The sequence below is a fragment of the Acartia tonsa genome, chromosome 9 (genome assembly GCF_053477335.1).
Source record: "Acartia tonsa isolate MP-2025a chromosome 9, ASM5347733v1, whole genome shotgun sequence".
Taxonomy (NCBI): Eukaryota; Metazoa; Arthropoda; class Copepoda; order Calanoida; family Acartiidae; genus Acartia; species Acartia tonsa.
Genome location: NC_137268.1, coordinates 14,237,337 through 14,260,259, shown reverse-complemented (window position 1 = coordinate 14,260,259; position 22,923 = coordinate 14,237,337). Strand labels below are relative to the sequence as shown.

General features: G+C 34.3%; 2 protein-coding genes across 2 annotated transcripts in view; one reads left to right on the top strand and one right to left on the bottom strand.

The window, feature by feature from the left end:
- The window catches only part of BBS9 (Bardet-Biedl syndrome 9), a 138,371-nt gene that overhangs the window by 75,763 nt on the left and 39,685 nt on the right, over window positions 1-22,923 (top strand). The window contains exons 23-25 of the mRNA XM_080171905.1: window positions 14,966-15,021; window positions 16,303-16,379; window positions 22,655-22,721. Coding sequence (XP_080028031.1) covers window positions 14,966-15,021; window positions 16,303-16,379; window positions 22,655-22,721 — 200 coding nt within the window. The remainder of the gene's footprint in view (window positions 1-14,965; window positions 15,022-16,302; window positions 16,380-22,654; window positions 22,722-22,923) is intronic.
- On the bottom strand, window positions 8,443-11,052 carry LOC145328280 (uncharacterized). The gene is made up of 3 exons (XM_080171906.1): window positions 10,154-11,052; window positions 9,380-9,477; window positions 8,443-8,624 (listed from the first exon to the last, which is right to left on the bottom strand). Exons 1-2 carry the CDS (start codon window positions 10,874-10,876, stop codon window positions 9,391-9,393), a joined length of 810 nt encoding a protein of 269 aa, XP_080028032.1. The 5' UTR covers window positions 10,877-11,052; the 3' UTR covers window positions 8,443-8,624; window positions 9,380-9,390.

Genomic DNA, 22,923 nt, shown 5'->3' with positions numbered 1-22,923 from the left:
ATTTTACCATCTGCAGGTATGACGTCAATTTTTGAAAGTTGATGCCAATCCTCAAGTTCCCCCATATGTTTGATTATGGGTAACAATTCGCCCAACGTTTGACAGCTTTTTCTCTCATCTCCATCCAGGTATTCAATCTTAGCAAGCAACACCAAACTTGGTAAAATTTCGCAAACAAGCTTAGAGAGAAATATGGTTGCACTCAACTTATTCAAACTAGTTGTCTCGTTCCATGACAACTTTCTGTTTATAGCTTTAGAATGCTCACCAGCCGCCATCAGGTTGAGGTGTCTTGAGTTCTGGCTGGTAAAGATAGGGATCCTGTCCACAGGCCAGTCTATGGAGTTGATGCATCTCCCCATCTCTAACTGCACCGAAAGCATGTTTACTAAATTCAACTTAAACCTTGGTTCATTATCAATAAGACGAGCTAAATCTGCCAGTGGCATGTCCTCACTGCTCAAAAATATGTTTCTCGTCGCCCTGCCCACACTCAACGTGGGCAGCTCAACGCGCGACATTACCAACACCAGCCGAGATGCAGAGTTGCTGACCAATGCAGACACCGGTAGACCAGGTTTGACTTGATTTCCTTCATTGACAGATTGTTTGTGGCGGCCATCTTCTTCGTTGCTCAATAACTTTTGATTCATTGTTGCCGCCGTAACCAACCTGCAAAAAATACAATATAATTAAATTTCAGCATCAAAATTTAAGATCTAGCATTAAATTCTTCCTCAGTAAATCTTTTTTTATGACACCATGAACAACAACAATACAACAATGCCAACATAGGAATTATACATAACAACAACATTAACACAATCAAAACAAACTTAGCAAACAATGGTAGTATATCTTTGAACAAATGTTCTAAACCAAACCAAGGACCTGTAACCTGTTCGAAAAATGACAACTTATGATCAACAAAATCCAACTTAGAAGCTTGTCCATTAAAATCCTCAAAATCCTCTAACCCCTGATATTTAATAGTCTTATTAAAATCAGCAATAAACACCTTTTCATCGTTCAGAAAAATCTTTTGTCCCACATGTTCAGATTTTTCATTGGCAATGTGCAGAAGTTCGAGTCCCTGCCCCTGATTCCCAAGGAACAAGTTGGCTGTCAACTTCAAAAATACCGGACTTTGCGAGCAATTTAACAATTTTATGTCCTCTACTGCAACAATCATTCTACTATATTCTTGTATTCCAACTGTCTCACCTTTATAATCCACCAGCAAATGTCCTACTGCACATCCATAATCCACACCTAACTTTACTGGAATTTCAACCGCTGTACACTTTTCATACTTAGCAATTTCTCCCAGGTATATAATTCTGAACCCATGATGCATCTGTACATTTGATCTAACTTCTGTTTGAGCACATCTAGAAATACTAAAAAGTTCCATCATCCTCTCATTCCTTTCTCTACTAGCCAAAAACATAGCATTCAAATCAAATCTAGCTTCCTGTTTTAACAAATCCCCAAAATAACTTCTAACAGCCGCCTTCGGTTCCTCTAAAAACTTGATACCCTCCAATTCTGTTACAAAAATGTTGAAATCCAGATGCTGCAAAGTAAGTTTCTCTGTTCCCATAATTTTAACTAAAATATTCCTTTCCAAGTTAGAAACAAAAAGTTGTTCATTCCACGTAGTTAAATTAAATGTATCTTGAAAAACTACCTTAAAATTACTGGCCGGTTTTCGTACTACATACAGAAAATAAGGAGAAGTTGATGTTGCCCACAAATGATTTTCTTCAAAATTCGCCACAATCGTCTTTTTATCATAATCCATAACAACATTTCCCTTGATCAAAACGGGTGTATTTTTTACTAAAATATGCAAAGTCCCAATAGCAAAACCTAAATTGAACCACATATTGTGCGCGTATATTCCCAGTGTCTTGCATTGAATATTTTCACCACCAACATCCCAGAAAGGTGACAATGTTCCATTAACCGTGAAACTGTGAACAGTTGGCAAGTCTATGTTTACTTTAAAACTAATACCATCATGCTGATACTTGCCAGAATGAAAAATCCTTCTACATTCGTCCATACTCAACTCTACCTGTTTTTCATGTGGCACGTCTAGTACGTGCACATGACTCGCGGTACCGCAAAACCAGCGCTCCAATTTTAATCTAACCTCACAACTAATGGCTTCCGACAGTATAAAATCGGTTTCTGCTAACCCCAATAATTCCACAGATCTGACCGGTTCCATCCTATCATGCAAACAGGCAGCTGATCTAAGTTCAACATTACTTATTTGGGAACAATCATAAGCTGCTAACCGTGGATCCTGTGACGTATACATACCACCAACAATAATCAAACAATAAGTCTGCATCACAACAACAAATAACAAAATATCCAAGTACCTGACTCCTCTATCATCCTTGGATTTCTTCACAGGTACTGGTCCAGCACGTCCACTCTTTGAACTACAAGCGTCAGGCGACCTCTTGCGCATACCACGATCTCCATCTCGTCTATTCCGGTCATGTCTATCACCACCGCCGCTTCCTCTCTTGTCATCACGCTCCCGACGGTTTTCGTGGTAATCTCTTCTCCTGCAAATATTATACAAATTATTACAAATATTATTTTTTAATCAATTTTGCGAGGTTCCTAGTTACTACATCTGCTACTGAATAACGTTCTAATCTGTCTTTTTCTCTGTTTTGTCTATCCTCTTCCAATTTTTGTAATTGTACTTCATTTGTAGAACCTTTAGGACGACCTTTAACAGGAATAGTCTCAGACATTTTTTGCAGTTTTGCATTATCTAACGATCTATCTAATTCATCCTCCTCAACATCTCTACCTCGTTTAACACTTCCCCTTCGTTGTTCCAAGTTTACAATTTTACTTTGCAGTTTTGGAAAAGTGTCCTCTAAAATACTCATCCGAGATTCTAACTCTCTAGCAGATTCCATGTTAACATCCTCTACACCCAAACTGTTGTCTACTAAACTATTATCAGAGGTATAATCTCCATGAAAAACACTATCCTTACTAATAGTAGAATATGTAGAGTCTAACTTAGTTTTGTCAGTCGTATCATTCGTATCTACACTGTCAGAAATATGAGTACTTTCCAAAGTATCACTAAGATCCTCAACTAAATCATCTAAATTTTCATTATCCTGAGATACATTTGACCTTTGCTGTGACAACCCAACACCCAAAAAAGATTTCTCCAAAAAATCTGGTGTTACCTGTCCATCCTTCCGCCTTCCAACCACCTCTGGACTAGCGCCACAACTATTCTCCTCTTCAGAAATGCCTGAACATGTTAAATTTCTTAAAGTATTGGGAAAGTCAAAGTTTACTTTCAAGGTATTATCCACAGAGAAAAACTCATCTGTAATCACTAAGTCAATCTTTTCATCTGGAGTCAAGTCTAAAGTACTCTCAATAACATATATTTTATCCCTTGGTACAATTCTTACCCCTTTGTCTTTCAATCTACACTTTTCTAGGGGTTGAACCTCGAATAAACTATCAGAAATTACTTTTGTCACTAAACACGGACCCACCCATAGCGAGCAGAGTTTACGAGCTACACCAATCGTTGTGACGTCATAAAAGATATAACAATAGGAATTTATAGCTATCGGCCGACCTATCCTTTCTGTATTTTCTACCTGTAAATACTTCTCAGTTCTCTCTTGTCCAGTTCTCCAATTTTTGTCAAGGCACTCCAATAACTCTGAAAAATTCATATGTTTAATTTTCGAGCGGGTTAACGGATCAAATGAGTCAAGCAGAAGCTTAGGGTTTCTTAGAAACATCTTAAAATACGGGGAACATCCTAACCTCCGATTAAAAGAAGTGTTCATACAAAATTGTGTAGCTTTAAGTTTATAAGCCCAATCTCCATCTTGAAAACGTAAATCAGTCTTAAGAAACGAATACACCGATTGGTTGTATCTTTCACTGTAATTCGAATTTGCTGATCTTGGAGGGATAAAAATTTGTTCAATTCCCAACCTTAAACAAACTTCCCTAAAAACTTTTGATTTGAAACTTTGTGCATTGTCAGTCCTGATTCTCTCACATAGTCCCCAAACAGAAAATAAATTAAACTTCAAACATTCAATAATTGTTTCAGCTTTAACATCCTCAATAGCAAACAACCACACATCTAGTACAACTGTCAACTACTATTAAAATATGTTTACAAATGACTCCATTATATTCACACTCATTCAAAGGACCTAAAGCATCTATGGCCAACTCTGCCATAGCTTCCCCAGCCAAAGGAGAAAATTCTATATTATGATTATGTTTTGGTTTTTTACCTCTATTCAAACAAATGACACAATTTGCAACTGCCGCCGCTACATATTTAGACACATAGGGAAAAATGAAGTGACGATTAATCCTGCTCAAAGTTTCCAAATAACCCCTATGCCCCGCTGTAACATCTGCATGAGCTAACAAGAAAACTTTATTGTACATTCCAATAGGTACCACTACCCGTTCAATAAATTGAAATTCTTTCTGGAGCCGCATAGGTGAAGTCAGGATAATTAAACCATCTTTATAACTCAAATGTTCAAAAAATCTTAATATTTGTTTACCACGATAAGGCATTTGAGACAATTCTCTGGACGTAGGTTTGACATTATTTACAATAAATTTCCTCACCTCAACTAAAACAGGATCCTTCTCCAGGCTACGACTGAATTCTCTCGCCCTCAATCTGGATGCTATTTGACTGGCCGTCTCTGCTCCAATTCCTGCAATAAGACATAATTTAGGATCTTCCAATTGATATACAGTATCCAATATTAACTCTCCTTGTTCGTCTGTCGATAATTTAGATATCCTATCTTTACTATCCTTTAATGCAGTACGTGACAATATATCAACATTAGTATGCATCTTGCCCTGCCTATGTACAACCTCATAACTGAAGGTGGATAAAAAGTTTATCCACCTTATGGTGAGACCAACAAAATATCCGTTCTGCCTCCAAGTAGATAGATGTTTCAGTGCAGCTGAATCAGTTCTCACGATAAACTTCTTGTGTCTCAAATAACATTCAAATCTTTCAACAGCATTTACTAATGCACATAATTCTCCTTTATGCGCTGCATAATTGGCTTCATGAGTTGAACAAACACGTGACCAACACGATATCATCTTCTCTTGTCCATTTTGTTTTTGACTTAACACCGCAGACATAGCTGTAGATGACCAATCTGTATCCAACACAAATGGTTCAGCCTCCATCCTCCAATCCGGGAACGATTTACTTATTTCTTCACAGAACAATTCTCTAGTCTTTGTAAAGGCTTCCATACTTTTTTCATCCCATTCTATTTTACTACTGTTTCTGAATTTGTTCAATGGTGCCGTAATATCAGAAAAATTCTTGAAATATGAACCATAATAATTTATGAAACCAGTAAATCTTTGAATATCTTTACCTGTTTCAGGTACTGGCCAATTCTTAATCTTTTCAATATATGCTTGGTCCATAAATATGCCTTCTGCATTTATAATATGGCCCAGAAATTTCACTTCCTCTGCAAACAATGTACATTTTCCAAGATTAATCTTGAGGCCTGCTTCACAAAATGTTCGTAGTAGAGTATACAAATGCTCCAGATGTTCCTCCACATTCATACTATATACAAGAACATCGTCCAAATAAACTAGGCAAAATGCCCTTAATTCAGGACTCAAATCCATTACTCTATCCATCAACTTTACAAATGCACTTGGAGCATTGGTCAATCCGAACGGAAGCCTCTTGAAGCAATATTGCCGTCCATTAGAACAAAATGCTGTATATTTCCTGACAGATTCCTTCAAGTGCATTGAATTATACGCTGAAGTAAGGTCAATAGACGTAAAAATCTTCTTTCCTCCAAGTTTGTCAAACAGCTCACCAATATTAGGCAAAGGGTAACAAATCTTCTCAGTTATCTCATTTAACGAGCGGTAGTCCAGGACAAACCGGACTTTCACCTCGTTAGTATTTCCAACCTTCTTCTTAACAGCAAAAATTCCAGAATTAAACGGTGAATTACATTCTTCTATCACATCTGTCTCCAACCATAAATCAATCTGTTCTTTTAGTTTCTCTGCATGATGAGGATTGAGTCTAATCATCCTATTTTTGAAAGGTTGAGCTCCAGGAACCAACTGAATATCATACTCCTCCAAAGTACAAGATCCAATATCCGTAGGGTCAATCGATAACGCCTTGAAATTCTTTAAAAACAAACCAACTATTCTTCCTTTCAAAGAAACATTATCTTTTAAAAACGGAACTTTATCCAACTTCAATTTATCTTTAATAAAACGAATCTTCTTTAATGTTGTTGACACATCTTCTTTAACTCTGTTCTCTTGCAGCATCGCTATCTTCTCCGCCAAAAACAAATTTCCAACCAAAGTACCAGCAGGAACAGATTTCTTAACAGTTTCAAAATTCGTGATTTTAGTCATAAGTTTACCGTTCTTTCCCATCTCAGTAATTCCTTCATTTATCAACAAGTTGTTTCGGCTACAGTAACCTTGTCTAGGAGCTATATAACACAACTGTCCTTCAGGCATATTTCCCTTAGTTGAAACTTCTACCACCACTGTACTTAATGCAGGAATTTCTATTCGATTTTTCAATGAACAAATCCATTTTTGGTCTTGTAACTCAGCTACATTAATCTCAGGTTTCTTAGTTCTTGCTTTCTCCATTTTCTCCAAAACCGTATGAACCAAATTCTTCACTACAATTTTCCGTTTAGCTACTAAATTCACACTGATTCCATGCATCTCAATCCTGTTGCCGTCTTTGGCAAATATCGTCTTCACGTTATTTTTGTTCAGCCAATGACTGCCTAGATTCATAGGTACAGTCATGCCAGAAATAACAAAGCAATCTTCTTGAAAACTGTGGCCTCCAATCTGAAATTCAACATTCCGAACAATACCATCAATCTTGATGCTGGAACCCTGCACGCCTGTTGCTTTCGAATCCGTTTCTTCAATCATACAATCAAGCTTTCTAGCCAACACTTGAGATATCAGGCAGCCTCTTGCATTGCCGCTATCAATTAAGGTCAGGATTTCCATGCCACCAATCTTCGTTGGAACGTAGACTTCAGCCGCTCCAGCCGCCATCTCAGAATCTTCATGAAACTTATAAACAGCTATCTAACTAACACCAGCAGTTATGAGGTTGTAACTATCCAATTGTCTATCAAAGAACTATCTATCTGTCTACAACAAATAACAAAATAACGGAATAAAACAAATCACTCACCGACAATATTTCATCCACCAACAGAAACGTCCAAAATATCTCTTAATCCACAGTCAACAAAACTTCTCTCCGGCCAACAGAAACATCCCAAAATATCTCTTAATCCACAATCAGTAAAACTTCTCTCCGGCCAATCTAAAATATTACAAACTTTTAGATGCCAATTGATGAATAAATCACTGTACATAAGAATTAATATCGATATTAATATATATATATATAACAAATTTTTACAAGACTATTTTTCGAACAGCAATATATATATAATGGTAATCAAATATTAACAACATGAAACAAAATCTTAACAACTCACCATCAAATAAATAATGATGACAGTATCTCTCAATCACCACAAACACTCTTCTCAGCCAATCTAAAATAAAATACAATTATTTTAGATGCCATAAATAAATGTTTACTGAACAAATAAACTTGCAACACAATAAAAGAAGTTGTATTAAGAAATATGACATGATCAAATATTATCAATCACCAAGCAAATTAATCTTTCCAAATATCATAAGTTCAATTCTTTTATAATTCAATAAAATATTACCTAACAAAACTATTATTGTCAGATTAAAACTGAGATGTATAAAAGGTTTAAAAATCGAAATTCAACTAACTATATATCTCAATACCTGAGAGCACCTTCTTGCGCAGCTCTGCTTCTCTGCGCAGCTCAACTTTCTGCACATGGCGCGCTCCACGCCCGATAATCATTGCAGCTACCTCTCTACACCACCCCATTTTGCGCATACCAGCTCTGAGAGATAGTGCAAATTTCTTTGCAAATATGTTCACTCCCCCTTTTTCTCAAACAAAAGAGACAGTTCCCCCATATATGCGCATACCAACTCTGAGAAGTAGTGCAATATTCTTTGCAAATATGTTCACTCCCCCTTTCTCCTCCAACAAAAGAGACAGCTCCACCATATTTGTGCATACCAACTCCGAGAGACAACCCCTCCCTTCCTTCATAGAAAGAGATTACTCCACGATTATATCTAATGCATTATAACAATTTTGCTTCATGAAATTCTAAACTTCATAGAAAATTTTGCTGAATCAACATTACTAAATCGCAATATAATTGTTTTAAAATCGAATACTTTAAATCACAATAACTGACTCAACTTTTAAAACAATTTTCCACAATTCATCAAAATTTAATACTTCTCAAATATCTAATTTCACATTTTTATCAAATTTAATTCAATTTAAAATTCAACTTAATATTTTTCAATAGCAATTTTACAAAATTGTATTCCTAATTCGTTTTTCATTTTCACTTTTTATTATTCTTATCTCTGTTAGACTCCACAACAGTCTGAAACAAAAATGAATTTTCCTAATTTCAACAAAACATAATCAAAAACTACATTAATTATTTTGATTTCCATTATAACATAATCTCATAATTTCATATACGCTTATAAACAATATGTTATCTTTTCATAATTCAAAATAAACCATCAAAATAAATTATCACAAAATTAGAGTTGCTTCGTTCACTCTTTATCATTAATTTTGTTTTGTTGTTGTTTATTTACAATGCGCATAAATCAAAACAATGCCGCGTAACAAGTAGAAAATGGAATAAGGTTTTATGATTATAATACATACAAAACATTAAAACCATAAAATGTCATCTATAATAGCATTATTCCATGCCTCGACTTCCGCTACAAGATCGTCTTCATAATCACTTGCCCCTAAACCATCGACATGCGCCACTTCCTTCGTATCCTCCCCTTCTTTCACCTCTCCTTCAATTTCACCAACCAATTTCTGTTTATCATTACTATTTTCATTCTTCTTAAAACTCTTTTGCCCCGTCTTATAAGGAACAAAAGGCTTGTTTCCCCACCGCAAAAAGTATTTTCCTTTAGGATTAGGCAACTTTTTATCTCTAATATCAAAACAATCCCTCATCATGTGACCTTTTCTGTTGCAATAATAACAAATAAAACCACCTTGAATTGCGCCAATTAAAGGAATAAGTTCAGCTGGTCCACCAAATTCATCAGCTAAATCAATTTCACATTGATTTATTTCATATGACAAATTATCTTCATCACTAACCTGATCAATAGTTACAGGATTTGACTTGGAACCAACGCCACCAACCATCGTTTTAGCCAAAGCCATCTGGTTTGTTGTACATCCTCTAGCCATTGATCCTGAAATTTGATTAAATTGTAGCCCTTTAACAATCAATTGTGCTTTAACTATTAACTCTGTCCGAAACTTCGTTATCATTCGCACTTGTCCATCACGCTCCAAATCCAACGCAAATTGACGCATCTGATTAGCCAAAAGTGGAGATAAAACCACATTACACACTTGAGAATAGAAATCCATGAACATATCATCAGTTGGTTTCGGATACGCACGTTTCCAGAAAGATAGTATCTTATCAAAAAATGCATCAATCTTATCATTCTCATGTTGCTTAACACTCAAATACGCATCTTTACACACATTTTTCATGTCAGGTGGTAAAAATGTCTCTCGCATCTTACACAAGTACCCCTTTAATGTTAATTGTCTATTCTCCATATCAGCAGGTTTTAGTGTATAACCACAAGCGGTTCTTACACCCACACATTTATCAAACAAAATTTCCTTACACACTTGATGATTAGTCATATGATAACGTCTAGTAGTCATCCAAAATCTCTCCAAATAATCATCAAAGAAAATCACATCATCGTCAACCGCAAATTCAGGCGCATTTTTTCTGAACTGATCATCAAGTTTAGCACACGTTTCATTGTACCTATGCACATTCTCCTCCCCCTGCGAAACATACAGAGATCTATCTGGTACATAAACAAGAGATTTACACCAACTAACCTGCGATTCACTCAGTCCAGCTTCAAAAAAATTGAGCGTATTAAAATCCTCCGCATCAACCTCAGAAAGGGCTGGCCACCACATGAGAACTCCATTGTAGATATTATCCACAGCATCAACCCTAGACAATTCCCAAAGTTTTATGATCTTATCTTCATTTCCCTGCATACCACCAAAAATAGGCCGAGAACCACCAGCAAACAGTTTAGGCTTCTCTTCTGATCCTCCAAATCCTCCAGATCCACCAGCCGTCCTCTGCCACGGCATAGAGTTATTCAAACCATTCTGCTGGTTATTCGACCCATTCTGCTGGGTATTCTGCTGGTTATTCGACCCATTCTGCTGGGTATTCGAACCATTCTGCTGGTCATTCAAACTATTCTGCTGGGCAATCTTTTCAAGAATTCGCTGCTGGCCAGTCATAAACTCATCCACAACGGTCACATTCTCAGTCTTGATATCATTATCAACACTAGGCTCCACCACCTTATTAAGACGATCTTCTAAATCGTCCATCCGAGTAGCCAGTCCAGTAACCGCAGCAACATTAGTATCAACATTATCCGTCAACTCTTGAATTTTCGTCTCCAGTGGCGCTATACGCCCACCCAGCTCCGCCGCCACATTATCAATTCTAGTCCCAAGAGCATGGATCTCATTAATCAAATGCAAATCCTTCTCATCCTGAGACAACTTCCTCCACTCTTCAATGGTCAATCCCATCGTTCCAACACAAAAAATACCTGAACAAACTAAAAAGAAAAGAAATAATACAATTAAAAGAAAATCTGAGCTATAGATTCGTACTACACTACTGCGCCAAAATGACGTGTAGTAATAGCAAGAACAAACAGCTAAATATTCTTATAAAGTGTATTAATTCAAGACAAGATTAACATACAATAATAATATCAAATATTAAGACAACTATTCACTTTTATGTTCGTGTCGTGTTGCAGAGCAATGTCTTGCTCCGAAACGGTTGACACAAGAACTAAAAGCTAAACTATAAAATACATGCATTGCTCTTAAGTCAGGAAGAAAGGGACTATACATCACACTACTTCTGTGGATTAAAATCATTGGTGGAAAAGTTCAAACACTTCTACTTTGTATCAACATTTTTAAAGCCAACTAATGAGATAATGTGTTTCTAAAATTATGGGGACCAGGATATTTTACAGTCCAATTGTCCCTCCCTTCCTCCTTACATTTAATAAACAATTAGTAGATGTAAAAGTTTTAAAAATTAGCAACTCAAACATTATTTGAACATTTGTTAATTATCAAACAACATGGAAACCCCAGGAATCTAAAGGGATAAGACAGTTGCCGATAAATTAAAGTACATCCCCAGTGATGATACACAAAATTAACCCTTCTGTAGTTTAAAATTGATGGCTGAAAGGTTTGAACACTCAGCTTATTGAATTAATCAATCGAAATTCACTAAAGTACCCAAAGTTGTTGAGCAAACGAATAAGAAAATGTATTTAAAAACTTTGGGGACAAGTGTAATGAATAGCCCCTCTCTCTTTGTAGAAACCCACATAAACATAAGTATGTCAAGTTATATAAACTTTTTAGCAACGAATCTACATTATCATTCACTTTATATGTCAGTCCGCTGTCTGTATGTCTGTCAGTTTGTTCCTTTGTAACGGTATAGGCAAATGTGATTTTTTGGTTGCTATTTAATGTAGGATACTGATTTTTTTTGTTAATGGTGCCCCTCACCAAAAAGCATCCAGTAACTAATTTACTTGGTTATTCAGTCTGTCGGTAATGCTATTAAAGTATTTATGCATTTAAAGATTTCGTGATTTTATTCTTTTTAATGGTATATCATTTTTAACTGTTGCTCAGACCGTTTATTTATTTATTATTTCTTTGTGCTTCGTTTATGGATGTAGTCATCCTTATTTTACTTTTTTCTATCTACTTTAAACTCTTCAACATACATTTCAATACTTTTCCTTTTTTTCATTTTTGCTCTAAAAAATAGTATTGCTATCTAAAGTTTATATATTAGAATAAAACACTAGAGAGGGAAAGGGTTAAATAATTAACTGTATCTCCCAATCGCACTGTCATTGTCACGACTTTCAATTGGGTCATTAAAAATCAACCAATGCAATGATGTGGTGAGTATTAACACAGCCAAGTAGCAGGAAATAATTTGGTATCAGATAAATAAGGTCAGAAAAAGGAATGGAGGTATCTGTATACACATCTATACTATAGATCTGAACTAGTTTTAAATTGCTAAAAGTTAATTTTCCTCGTGTTTTTAACAAAAAAATAACAATATATATGTATATGCACATTTAATGATTATATGAAAAAGAATTTACCAATATGAACATTATACCAAAATGTTTGAGTTCCACAACAATATATCACAATTTTGAGGTAGATTTTAGGTTGGTATGGGTAGGGGGACAATAAACTGTAAATAATATAATAAACAAGATAACCCTATAGATTGAAATCATTGTTTGACAAGTTTGGACACTACATACTACATACCCAGAACATACCAATCAAAAATCAATGTAATTACTCAAAGTTTTTGAGCTAGCGATTAATAAAATGTGTTTATGAAACTTTGGGTACCAGTCTAATTTACTAGCCAATGTTCCCTCCCACTCTGACTTATAAGCACTTTGTACTGCTATACAGTATGGGAATTATTTAAAGGTTTCTTCATATACAATGAGATAATGTTTTTGTTAGTAGTGAAACACTTACATTTTTACAAGAACTAGAAAGTTTTAGCGATTCCCATAAAGATTAGGTTCTTCAATGTTCTGAAAATGTTTTCAAAAATCTCTGTACAGAAAAACATTCAGAAAAAAATCCTCCAATTAAAACATCTAATGCTAATCTTTCTAGTGCGTTGCATAAAAATTTAAAAAGTAAAGTCCTGTGTGATGATCATATTTTCATATAATCCTTTCTTTAAGATGAAAGGATTCCCCTCATCTCATTACTAACCTTTGAGAACAGTAATTTCATAATTGCCACAGAGATTAGGAGGATAGAGTTAGGATTTGAGGGACCCAATAATCAAATCGGAGGGTGTATTTTATTTATATATGATTAGAGGGGTGTTATTTCAGTGTCAGCGGGTGCATCCAACCAATAAAATTTCCTCTCTTTACATAACCAACATTCTGCTTACTTTAAGACTAGAGGTGGCGTCCTAAAATTATTCCGCTATTAGCTAGATTGAATATTAATCTTTTTTCCATTGTCCTATCCCTGTTTAAAGTATTAAAGTATTTCCTCTTTCTTTAAAATATTTTAGGATCCTAATATTTTTTATTTCAAATTATCGTCCTGAAAGGGTTAAAATTTTTAGCTAACTGTTAAATTTTAGTTCAATATCTGACCACATTACGCACGTATCGCTAGTATCAAATTATTTTAAAACTAAATTTTCTTTTATTTACTATATTATAAATTTATATTTTCTGTTTTATGAATATAAATTTAATACTTCAATATAATTCAAATAGCAACATGAAATAAAAAAAAGAATTTATTTTTCAAGCAGTAAAATAATGGGTCATATCGTTCTGGTCAATGGGAGTTTATTATAGATTATTGGAGCACTATGAGTTTTAAACATTTATTCCTTGGAAAACTTGAGCTCATATATAGACATTTATTTCCTATATAGATCTGACATGGATCTTGAAGCAATAAAGCAGGCTGTTTTGTAAATGTTAAAAATTGGAAGAATCTATTAAATAAAAGTTATTGCAAATATACTTAGTAAATAATAAATTTCGAGTGAGATGTTATTCTGAGTAATAATCATTTTAGTAATTCCTAACATGAAAATTTTGTAAAAAAACATGTTTCCAAGATAGCGTAACCTAAAGTAGATAACAAACACATAACCCCCTCCCCCCTTATTTTCAATTAAACACAGATATTTCTATGCTCGACTAGGAACTTCGCGGTAAAACGCCAAAGAACATACCCCTTTTCCTAAGCTAGTGTGCATATGGTAACTGTCGTTACAGAGATCTTATAGTAATCACACACACACACTTCTTTTTTAAAGATTCGTTCATCTTTTCCATGCCAATTCTGTACCTTCTTTTTACTAGAGTTCTTTGGATACTAACAGAATTAGGTTTTCAAAGAATGATATATTTTTGTACAATATAAATTTGCTTTTCTAGTAAATCGACAAAATTATATGTCATTTAAAATTTGTGATCTCAGTATTTTTCCTCGTAAAGAAAAAATATAAGAATATAACATCCATTGTTATATACCTATTGTATACATAAGCGTAAATAAGAATTAAAGCCTAAATAATGAATAGTCCAGACAACTACTTTGCCAAAGTGTTGGAGGTTCTTTTTGTATGCTAGCAAATTGCTTTCTGTTATTTTGCCCCATAGCTTATGCCCCCTATATTGTCTTTTACTTTAATTCCTAAATCACTTTTTTTATTGGCCACGTTCAAACTTAACCTTTTTTACGTATCAGTTTACAAAGACCTCCAAAAAGGTGTAAAAGTCAGATTTGTAGGATTATAGAAACGTCATCCTACTTCTTTTCTCCCTTTAAATAATGATTGTTGATTGTATTTTTAATCCCTTTTGCAAATCTTTACTTAACCTAGACTTAGAAAAGAATATTTAGCAAAGCTTACATGTGGCCAGGAATCTTAAGGGATAGGACAATGGAAAATGAATTGTAATTCCTCAATTATGACAAACAATATTATCCCCCTCTTCCTTTAGGTTATATTTGTTTGTAGAAAAGTTTTGATATTTTTAATTTTTTCAGGATTCCAATTGTTTGGTGGTGCTAGTATAACAGTCCTCTCCTCTAAAACATCGCAGGTAATAATAAACTTTACTGGTAGAGTAATAAGATTTCTTTCTATGTTAGTGTTTGTCTGTAACAATTTTGATGTTAGTTTCCCTCAAAATGTCTATTTGAGCAGAAAAACCAACCACCTTATTTTAAAACTAATGGAAAATGGTTTTCGTCTAAACACAAAAACCCCTTACTTTCAGTTCTTTTTTTTTTAAATTGGGTGGGGTCTTTGATCGATTAGGCCCTTTGTGGGAAACTACCTAATAAACAAGTGAAAGTAATTAAGAAATTACGAAAGACTTTTAAACATACATAAGTTGTACTATGTAGAAAAAAAAGGAGAAATAAAATTGGATTAATAATGTACAGGAAGTGCATTCATTCAATGGATGTAGAATTTACATGGATATTATGACAGGAAAAAAATTGTAGTCATATTGGCAATATCCCCAATATCATTTATTGGTCTTGTCGTTTATCCAGTAGGAGGGGAGCGGATGGGGTAACGTATGGAGGTGGGGGAGATCGTTATTTTAGCCCGCTACAGAGTTTACTTTATTATAGGACATAAAAATCTGGTGTAAGATCCAAGTAATAATAAATCCATTATTCATTCTAATACTCTTAACTTACAACTTTTCTTCTACTTTTATAAACTTACACAATGTATTCTATTTATCTTAGATTCACTTATGCTAAGTCTACAAGCAGTGCTTTCACACAAATTGCCTTTTGAGTAATTACTTCTATGCCTAACCCTTGCGAGAAGCCCTGCGGGGCCTTTAAATGCGGTGCCTTAACCCATACCCGATATTACCTAACCTAACCTAAATTATAGTAATAAACAAACGATATATATTAGACTTTAGACCGCCCAATTACAAGTTTAATGAAAATGCTGACACGGCATATGAGAATTATTATTCTACCTATGTTGTTACCTTATCATCGAATGAATCTTTATTAAAATAAATCAACTGTTGTTACGCCGCCATATGGACGTCAAAAGCATAATCATGGTACGAAAGTAATAGGATAGTGTATCCGTCTGTGTGTTCTGAAGGGTCTCGCTAACGGATATGGTTCTCTTTTACAGTTTAGCTTCTCATAGGTCCTGAGAAGGTTTATAGCAATTTTGGGGAGGGTTCAACCACCCTCCCAAGAAAAATTGTCCCCAGAATTTTTTTTTCAATTGAAAGTGTAGGGTGCCAACTCCTCCCACCCCTCAAGTGTCCCCAGAGTCTCCTAGGGACGTATCCTCTTGTAAAAAAATATTCTTCAAAAACAAGAACACATATTTTCAGAGATACCGACTACAAAGTGAATGTTTGCCAGCCCTATGGATTCTAACTCATGAAATACAAAATAGACTTAGAAAGAGGTTAGTGTTTTATATATTTCTTATTAATCTTCCTTGCAAGGGAGCTTTCCCTAAAAGTGCCTATTGAACACTGAAAGTCCCACCATTATTTTTTTCCTTTGACTAACAACTTAGGGGGGGGGGGGGCATAACATTGATGGTCTACCCAGTTCCCCATATAACCTAACCTAACTGTTTCCAAACTAACATTCACTCACCCTCCTTTTTTACATTTAGGTCATGGAAAGAAAACGAAGTTGCGGGTTTCGTCGCATTTTCACAGTAGCCTTTGAAAGGTTATTTTAGGTTAGGTAAGTGTTAAGGATTGCCCCGCAGGGGCTAGAAATAGGAGAAAAGCTACTGTGAAAATACGACGTTTCTTTCCATGATCCATAAAGGGGTTCAGTGTTCAACAGACACATTTAGGGAAATAGTTAAATGAATAGGTCCATAGACAAAACAAACTATCATTAATAAGAATCTGAAGCTGTAAGATTTTTAGATTAAATTATCATTCATTTTTCTCGCTTTTCTTGTTTTTAAGACGAAATGTATTTTAATTCCTTTTTAAAGCAGATACTTAAAGAAATTTTTTTTATATAACTAGAAATGACTATCATTGTTAGACAAAACTAATTATTTATTTATATGTTAGTATCAAAAATTATTCTTGAATATGTATTTTTAAATATTCAACTTTTAATTTGTTTTGGGCAAAATAGTTGATAACAATTTATCATTCTATTTTTATATTTACGACAATTTTTAAGTACAAAAGATATAAATATTTGAATATAAACATTACTGCAAAAACTTTCATCCAAATATTCTATGATAAATTATCTAAAATTTAGCATATATGCATTTAATAGGTTATACTATGAATGCCTTGGTTTTAACAATATGGTCCACAAATGTATTACTGTTGGCTGCTTAGAATAATGTATTATTTTGTTTATTATATTTATTTGTTAAAATTGAATTTTTAGTTGTTGTTCATTTCAAATATAAGGTAAACTACCCAATAGAATAGAAAATTTACAAAAAAAAGTTGGTCTTTTAAATTATGATTCGTCACTTGCTGTATTGGTAAATTTGGAATATCGTTTTTTATTGTAAGAAAATGAAAAATAAAAAATAAGATACGTAAAACTAAAAAAATCATTTTATGAAAACAATGTATTAAAACAAGAATATAAATTTTAGCATGTTAGCCCTGTCAAAAAATTATTTTGTCAACATAAGTATTTATTTTATTGTTATTAGACTGTCAATTAAAGTCATATAGGCGACATAAACCCTAGCACATAAATAAAATGCCAACAATTTTGACAGGGGAACGTTAATGGGGAACAGAAATTTGTTTGTGGAGCTACTAGTGTAAACAAATATAAACTGATCAATCCTAATTATGCAAAATAGTTTGGTCTACTTTTTTCTTCCATTTATAAACATACAAAATAGAATAGATTTCAAGTTGATTCCATGATAAAGCAAATCTGAAAATTTCTGAAAATTATATGTAGAAATAAACCTGAACCCTTTTTATTACCAAAGACTAAAAGAAGCATTATAAATTCTGTCTGTAGCTTAAGATCTTGCTGCCAGCTAGACTAATACTGTTTTTGTTTACAGGTTTATATGTTAAGTGAAGGTTTAAAACTATTTTTTGGGGGTAGGCACCTCCACTATCCTAAGAGAAATCGCCCCTGTAAAAATAATGGAAGTTTAAGGGTCTACTTACCCTCCTTCCTTAAATAGCATAAAACTCTCAGATATTCCTCTTGGGTCTTAGCCGCTAGTCATATTAAAAACAGAATTATTTCATAGAGATTTCCATTGGGTCCCAGGATAGTTTTATGCTATTTAATGACACTTTCTATCACCTTCTAATACAGATGTGGATGTAGATTTAATTGATATAAAATAAATATAATAGAATAACAGGATGTCTATAACACCCCTGTCCTGGATAAAATGTTTATTTAAAAAAACATGCGCGTTCAGTTTTTTTCATTTCCTGATAGATTTTTGTCCCCCGATTCCAAAAATATCTTACCCGAAATCCTAGCTGTTCTATAAGATCTCCAAAAATGCAAATTACTTTTGCCACTGATTTTTCAATAATTTTTTAAATAACTAATACAACATTTTGTTCAAAACATGTTTTAGTGAACAGTAAAAAGTGTCTAACACACCTTAGAATTTACATTCCTTGAATGCCAACAAGACCTAACAGAATCAATAAAAATATACCTACCCTTTTGACAGTTATTAACTGTTAAACAGAGCCAATTTGAGTTTTATCTAGAAAAGACATTGAAGGAGCAGTTTTTCAGACTTGACTAAGAAGAACAAAGTTGTAGAACTCGCCAAGCCTAACAATAGTTGTAAGATGCACTGTTGCAGCAGTGGCAGAAATTATCTGCATCAAAAATATATAAATCAGCACATAGCAACATTTTGCCCATTTTTAGACGAGAAGGACTCATGTTATTGTGCTTTTCCAATAAATACAAAGTAGTTGAATTTGCTAGACTTAATAGATAATAATAGACATTACTGGCATCCATCTAAGATACACTTTTCTGAGAAAAACTGAAAATTGTGAGTTTAATGTGAATAACTATCAAAACAGTGATTGGTGGGTTCAAATTTTTATCTAATTCTGTCCTCATTGGTTTGTTAGTTTGTTCAGACCACACTGTTATTATTGCATCCTGTAAAAAAATGGAGAATATCATTGAAACTTGGACAAATAGACTCAAATGTAGTCCTCTCATCTCAGAGAACAGCTGGAAAAGGTTACAAAGATCACAGAAACTCTCAAACTCATAACTGTTAACCTGAAGATGGCCCCAAAACAACATATACATCAAGAAACAAAAATTTCACCAATCAAAAAACATTGAGTGAAACAATACCTTTTGACCAGCCATCAACCTGACCATCCAGCATACACAATTTTTCACAGACAACTGCCAGCAATGGTAGTAGAATTTATCTGAGTCGAAAGTAAATAAAACCAAACATTTCAATGATGTTTTCCAATTTTAGACAGGAAAGACTTCACTTAATTTTCAGTTTCCTCAAAATGTCCAGAAAAGTGTGTTCTAGGTAGATGCCAATAATGTCAATGTTTGGCCTTGCAATTTTCTACAACTTTGTATTTATTGTTAAAGCACAAAAAAAACAGTTACTTAAGTTACTTTTGGAAAAACTGAAAGTTCTGACATCTAATGGATGATAATAATTGTTGTTGAAGTTAGGTCTCAGATGCACACAGAGATTGGAAGTGAGAATCCTTTGGCCAATTTCAAGCTGACCCACAATTCTCGTGGAAGATACTCAATTATTACATCACCCTGGCGTAGAGTTTTGGCAGGTGTTTCAAATTAAGCCACACTAATTAATGGCACTCTCATATGAGGAGCATGGATGAGGGAAAGCATTGATAAAGCTGCTTGATATGTAGAACTTCCTACAAATCTCCCTCCTTACAACCTTAGGGCATCTCAGGGATAATCGTGTGATCATAATCTGACAAATTTCGACAGCATATGTTAACCAAGTGCAAAGTCTATGCGGGGAACTTGGTTTCTCCCAACCACAGCATAGTAAGCTAACCACCACTATGGAACAAACCGTCATTGGCAGGTTCAAATTTTCAGCCTCAATTCTTATATATTTTTGACGCAGATAATCTCTGCCACTGCTGCAACAGTTCATCTTACAATTATTGTTAGGCTTGGCGAGTTCTACTACTTTGTTTTACTTAGTCTAGTCTGGAAAACTGCTCCTTCAATGTCATTTCTAGTTAAAACCCAAATTCAAGTTAATAGTTAATAACTGTCAAAAGGGCAGGTATATTTTTATTGATTCTGTTAGGTCTTGTTGGCATTCAAGGAATGTATATTCTAAGGTGTGTTAGACACTTTTTACTGTTCACTAAAACATGTTTTGAACAAAATGTTGTATTAGTTATTTAAATTTTTTTTGAAAAATCAGTGACAAAAGTAATTTGCATTTTTGGAGATCTTATAGAACAGCTAGGATTTTGGGAAAGATATTTTTGGAATCGGGGGACAAAAATCTATAAGGAAATGAAAAAAACTGAACGCGCATGTTTTTTTAAATAAACATTTTATCCAGGACAGGGGTGATAAATCTGTCTGTTTGTTTGTATCGAAGGATTTCGCTAACCACTGTACTGATATGGTTCTCCTTTACCATCACCATCCCAAGAAAAATAAACACCTCCCCCCTAAAACAAAACTTAAAAAAAACTAAAACTGAAAATTGGGAGGGGTCGATTACCCCCCTTAAAATAATTTACCAACCAAAAACAGGAGCGTAGCCACTAGTCTAAATATAAAAGGTGTAGTTTTGAAAAACTGCCCAGCCCATAGAAGACAATTAATCAAAAGTTGATGCAGTTATTTATTTTGGAGAGAAATTGATAGACAAAAGCACGGATCATTTATCAAAATGTTGGCGGCTTGGATTCAAAATATTTTTTTTAAAGGCTGCGGATCTATGTAACCATTAATATTGCGTCTGTTAAGCTGTGCCTTATTCTATTGTCGGCCGCAGTTTCATTTTGTCAAAAAAATTTACTTTGATTACGGTTTTTTATTTTAAAAACATTTGCGGGTTGCGGGCTGCTTTTGTCGAACCTTGACAAAAAAAAAGTATTTTATATTGAATGGATATTGATACACAAAGCAGAAAAATATGATGGGAAGAAAAAAGTAAGGCTCGGCAGGCAGCCATGGAAGCATCACTGCAATCAACCTTTTACAATTTTAAAATTTAGCTGGAGGTCTAACCTAAACCCAATCCCTCTTCTTAAAAAGTTTAAAGCATCCTAACGGGATCAGTTCGAGGTTTAATCGCTGCTTACGCGCGGCTGTCGAGTCCTGGAAAAAGGGTCAGATGGGAATTATGGATGGAGAAAGGTGAATAAACGTGAAAATTGTAAAAAGGATAAGTATGTACAAATTTTGAAGAGAGTAGAAACTGTAAATTATTATATTACAAAATAAATACTTTTACGTTATTACATACGGAAAGACAGACAGGTATGGTATGCCTTAAGTATAGAACAGCTGCGCTACAAAAATTGCTTGACTATTTTTGGTTCAACTTTTCATAAAAACTTATTTCTTTCTTTTTGGCTGTTTTATCTTATGGGGGGGGGGGGGGGTTAATGCATTACCCTTTTTACTCCTTGAAAACCAAAAAAGTAATGTTGATTTAAGAATTAAGAATGCCATTAATATACCAAAAACAAATCTTGAAAGATTGCAAAATGAAAAGTGAAAAGCAAGGCTGTATTTAGGCTAAGTAATACAAGGACAATTTGGACCTTAACTAGCGTAGCAACAAAAATAAACAGATTTCAACCAGAATTCATCTTATGGACGAGAAGCTCTACAAAGTGTCCGAAAAAAGGAGCCGTGTGACGTCATAAAAAATGAGGGATGAGAGGAGAAGTGGGGAAGAAAACCCTTAAACAGATATTGTTCTATTGACGTCACATGGCTCATTTTTTCGGACGCTTTGTAGAGCTTCAACCTAATCATGGAGCAGCTTCGCTTCTTTAATGAAAGTCTGTGAAAATTTGACAGATTTGTTTTTGCTATCTATTATGTCATGTAAAATAATGGATATAGTAAGTATTATGACATGGGAAAAATTATCGTCAATTTAGGTTGCTAAAAAGGACTTTATTTATGGACAGCTCTTCCAGTGCAGTGGAGGGGATGGGCTAAGGAGGTGAATGGGAGGGGGGGATTGTTATTTTAGCCAGCTCCAAGTTTCACTTTTTTAGAGTACATAATAAATAAGTAATAATAAATACATTTGTAAAGCAATAAAATACAATCAAAATTAAAGAATAAATATAGACGGACGGACAGACACAACCTGAATGCAGAGTATTATCGCTCCTAATGAAAGTATGTTGAAAGTTGACAGATTACCACTTTAAGTCATAATGCAAGTACCGTGAAGCAAAATATTTTCTTATCCACATCAAATATATAACCATTTTAGCAAAAGATATTTTATCTGAGAAAAAAAATTAATTTTCTAGTATGATTTCGAAACCGATTAATATCCGCTGGATTAGAACCGGTTCTCATCCATACTGAAAAATTATGTATAGGTACATATTATGACAATTTTCCACGAGTATTAAAATAAAAATCGTTAAATCAATACCAGTTTTGTTACCCCAACCTTCGGCCCCTAAGGGATAACAAAACTGGCTTTAATCTTTAAATTTTTCCTAGATTTCGTACTGGTCCGGACGGTTCCACAGACTTTGAGTGCAGCTACACCAGCTCTCTACCTTTGCAGGTCAGGTTAAATATTTAATAACTCTATACACCCTCGTTACACCCCTAAAACAGCAAAGGGGGTTCCTACATTATTTACTAGTCTTTGAACTTCCTAAAGCTTACATCCTCTTCAATTTTGGCTTAAGGGAAGTGTTTAATTCCTCCAAGGGGGAGGGTCATTACGTAAATATAATTCTAATTTGGTTTTGACTTAACGTGCC

Bases quoted from the DNA above. Each gene is read 5' to 3' on its own strand.
- LOC145328280 (XM_080171906.1), bottom strand. From the start codon at position 10,876: ATGGGATTGACCATTGAAGAGTGGAGGAAGTTGTCTCAGGATGAGAAG. The intron at 9,478-10,153 runs GTTAGTTGGTGT...ATCAAATTTCAG, and splicing joins CTGGACTGAGTGAATCGCAG to GATCAATGGCTAGAGGATGT.